This window comes from Arachis ipaensis, chromosome B05 (assembly GCF_000816755.2).
Source record: "Arachis ipaensis cultivar K30076 chromosome B05, Araip1.1, whole genome shotgun sequence".
Classification (NCBI taxonomy): domain Eukaryota; kingdom Viridiplantae; phylum Streptophyta; class Magnoliopsida; order Fabales; family Fabaceae; genus Arachis; species Arachis ipaensis.
This window is the reverse complement of record NC_029789.2, coordinates 137,397,794-137,400,725: the sequence shown is the minus strand read 5'-3', so window position 1 is coordinate 137,400,725 and position 2,932 is coordinate 137,397,794. Positions and strand designations below refer to the sequence as shown.

Below are 2,932 nucleotides of genomic sequence, written 5' to 3'. Positions count from 1 at the left end.
GCTCGCATGGAATAATAAAATTTTCATTATAGGCATATCACTCGTCACAACTAAGAAACCTAATATTTTAAAAAAATTAGCATCAGCTCCGATTTTTTCTCCAAAAAAATCCATCTAGCTAACTAGCTAATTAACTCAACTAGTTAATATATAATGTACACGATATACAAATCTGTACTAAGATGATGATCGCAAGCACCTAATCAATTAATTAATTAATTTCAACCCCCAAAACCAAACCAAAAAATAGACATAAAACATTTTTTTTTTCCTTTTTCCATTTGTCCTTTTTCTGAAGCTCCTTAGTTGTCTTATTTTTGCGCATTCTATTTTGCTAGCTAGTACATACAAAGCAATGTACCAAATATCCCTTCTTCTTTTTTCATTTTTTCCTTCTAACCCTAAATAAAACTTTTTGAATTTTTCTTTTTATTTTTTGGGGTATCTTAGCTTGTATCTCACATCATGATCATGATGATGCAAGTGGAGAAGTGAAGTCCAATAGATGATGCGTGGCATCACAAGCTTTCCAGCTATGTTCAATATCCTCAGCAATTCTCTTTGCATCAATAGATGCTCCAAGCAACCCACGCTTTGTGAAACCAACGGCATACAATCCATTCTCTCCTTTCCACCCATTTGGGAATGCTTTCCTTGGCAATCCATCTTTCTCACTGAACATTTCACTTCCCTAAATCATCATCACCAAATTATTAGTCAATTATACAAGAATTTAATTCTTATATATATATACATTCACAATATAAAATTCTAATAGAGTATTTTTCAAAAAAGTGATATTTCTACGATGATATTTTCACGTAAATGTTACATTATGAATCGTGAGATGGTTCAGTCAAACATATTAATTTATTTAATCATTCACAATATAATCTTCACATAAAGATATCAATCATTAAAATATTCAATTTTTTTTTTAAAATATGACAGTATATAATTTAATATCTGTTTTTATTCCTTTTTTTACCCTAACAATTCATACAAATTATTAAACCCTAATTGTTTCTATTTTTAATTTGATCAACAATATGATGTTATTGTAGCACTATATATACTATGTCAAAGTTAGGAGCGAAAATGTATATGATTAAAGGAAGCACTACCTTTAACCAAGAGGGTACATTGCTTTTGTAACCAGTTGCAAAAATGATGGCATCAAAGTTCTCAACTTTCCCATCAACAAACTCCACTGAATGCTGTGCTAGTCGTTTAATTCCCCGGCAAACCTATATACAGAATTGGACAAATAAATATGTGTAATATTGTTGGAAATAATGCAACAGAAGAAAAAAATGTTTTTTCTTTCTAAAAAAATTAGAGGATATATAGATTGTAGTTGATTAAGACAAGGAAACAGAATATATGAACAAGTCTTTTATTATTATTGGAAAAACAATAATGGGGAGAGAATCTGACCTTAATTTTGCCACTTTTGATGTGAGCCAATGTGCCAACATCCAAAACTGGTGTTTTACCATTCAAATTCTTGAGCTCTAAGGGTCCAAGCTTAGGACGATTAAGTCCAAATTGGGAAGTGTCTCCAAGCATAAGATGTGACATTAGAAGCAAAAACTGATCCACAATATGTATAGGGAACCACTTCAGCAACCACATGGATAAACCAAACGTTGATTTCCCTAACATTTGTTGTGGCAAAATGTGCACCTGCATCATCAATACAAACATAAACAAATATACTATTAATATTGTTTAATCGAATTTCAATAGATGTAAAAGTAGTTACCATTGTTGATTAGTGTCTACTCTTACAAAAAAGTCTTAATGTAAAACTGTTATTTGACTGAATCATTTAACAGTTTACAGTATCATTTTTACATGAAAATATTCTCATGGAATTAGCCATATTCTTGATTTAACTATACTAATACATATTAAATAAGGTGGTTAAGTAACTTTTTAGGAAATTGTAGGCACAAGAGTCATGAGAGTAATGTTTTCATGATTCCGGATATTTTCTGCAAGCAGCTACTGACAGCGGTTCTTTGCAGAGAAAAAGATTGATCTCAAACTCGAAGGTCATTATTATTTTTTCAAGCATTTTGGGATGCTGACTTTAATGTTTGCGCATGCAAACAGATTCCAATGAGGTGAGAGAAGAATGACACAAACTCTTTTGACGGTTATATATTCTATAGTTTAAAATAATATAACAGCATGCTGTCTTCACTCAGCAGCTTCCAGTTTTGTCTCCAAAAAAACAAGTGTCTTATATGAATCGGTGAACCAGAATTACACTATCAAATCACACTTCAGATTTAGATATGGAAAAAATATTTATATTATTAGTATTATGAAGATTCTTCATCTTCTCTTGAAGGGAATATAACAATACTAATCATACAGTGACGCGTGTGCAAGCGAAGATAATATCTAAGATGTAGTTGAAAAAAATTTAAGATCAGTAGAATTTTTTTTGTCAATAGTTTAATAATTCAACAACATATTTGTAACTTAAATTTTAAAATATTATTAATTAATTACTGACAAAAAAAATTACTATTATTGACTAGCATTTTTTGTTAAAGTTATTAAAAACTCTAGAGTAAACTTAAGTTTGTGGCCAATAAGTTAACTCAAATGACATAGTCTCTTCATACTCAATTAAAAAATTGCAGTTCGAATCTCCTATCTTTGATAAAAAAAAAAAAACTCAAGTTTGTGATTCTAGGTATACTTTAATTGAAGAATTGAAATGAATTTTGAAGTGTGTACTCACCGTGTTTCTAACAACAAGGGAAGGCTTTGCATTATGATTGGAAAGATCAAGACAAACCTCCATGCCGGAATTTCCGCATCCAACAACCAAAACATTCTTCCCAGAAAACAAGCTTCCACTCTTGTACAAGCTAGTATGCAAGATTGGCCCTTCAAACTCACCCATCCCATCAAT

At 30.8% G+C, this 2,932-nt stretch overlaps 1 protein-coding gene across 1 annotated transcript in view; it reads right to left on the bottom strand.

Annotated features, from left to right (window-relative positions):
• LOC107644371 (indole-3-pyruvate monooxygenase YUCCA2) overlaps window positions 386-2,932 on the bottom strand; it is a 3,513-nt gene continuing 966 nt past the window's right edge. Inside the window, 4 exon segments of the mRNA XM_016348209.2 lie at window positions 386-691; window positions 1,125-1,247; window positions 1,438-1,686; window positions 2,759-2,932. The exon segment at window positions 2,759-2,932 is cut by the window's right edge and continues 35 nt beyond it. Of these exon segments, the coding sequence (XP_016203695.1) occupies window positions 470-691; window positions 1,125-1,247; window positions 1,438-1,686; window positions 2,759-2,932 (768 nt within the window). The 3' untranslated portion in view covers window positions 386-469.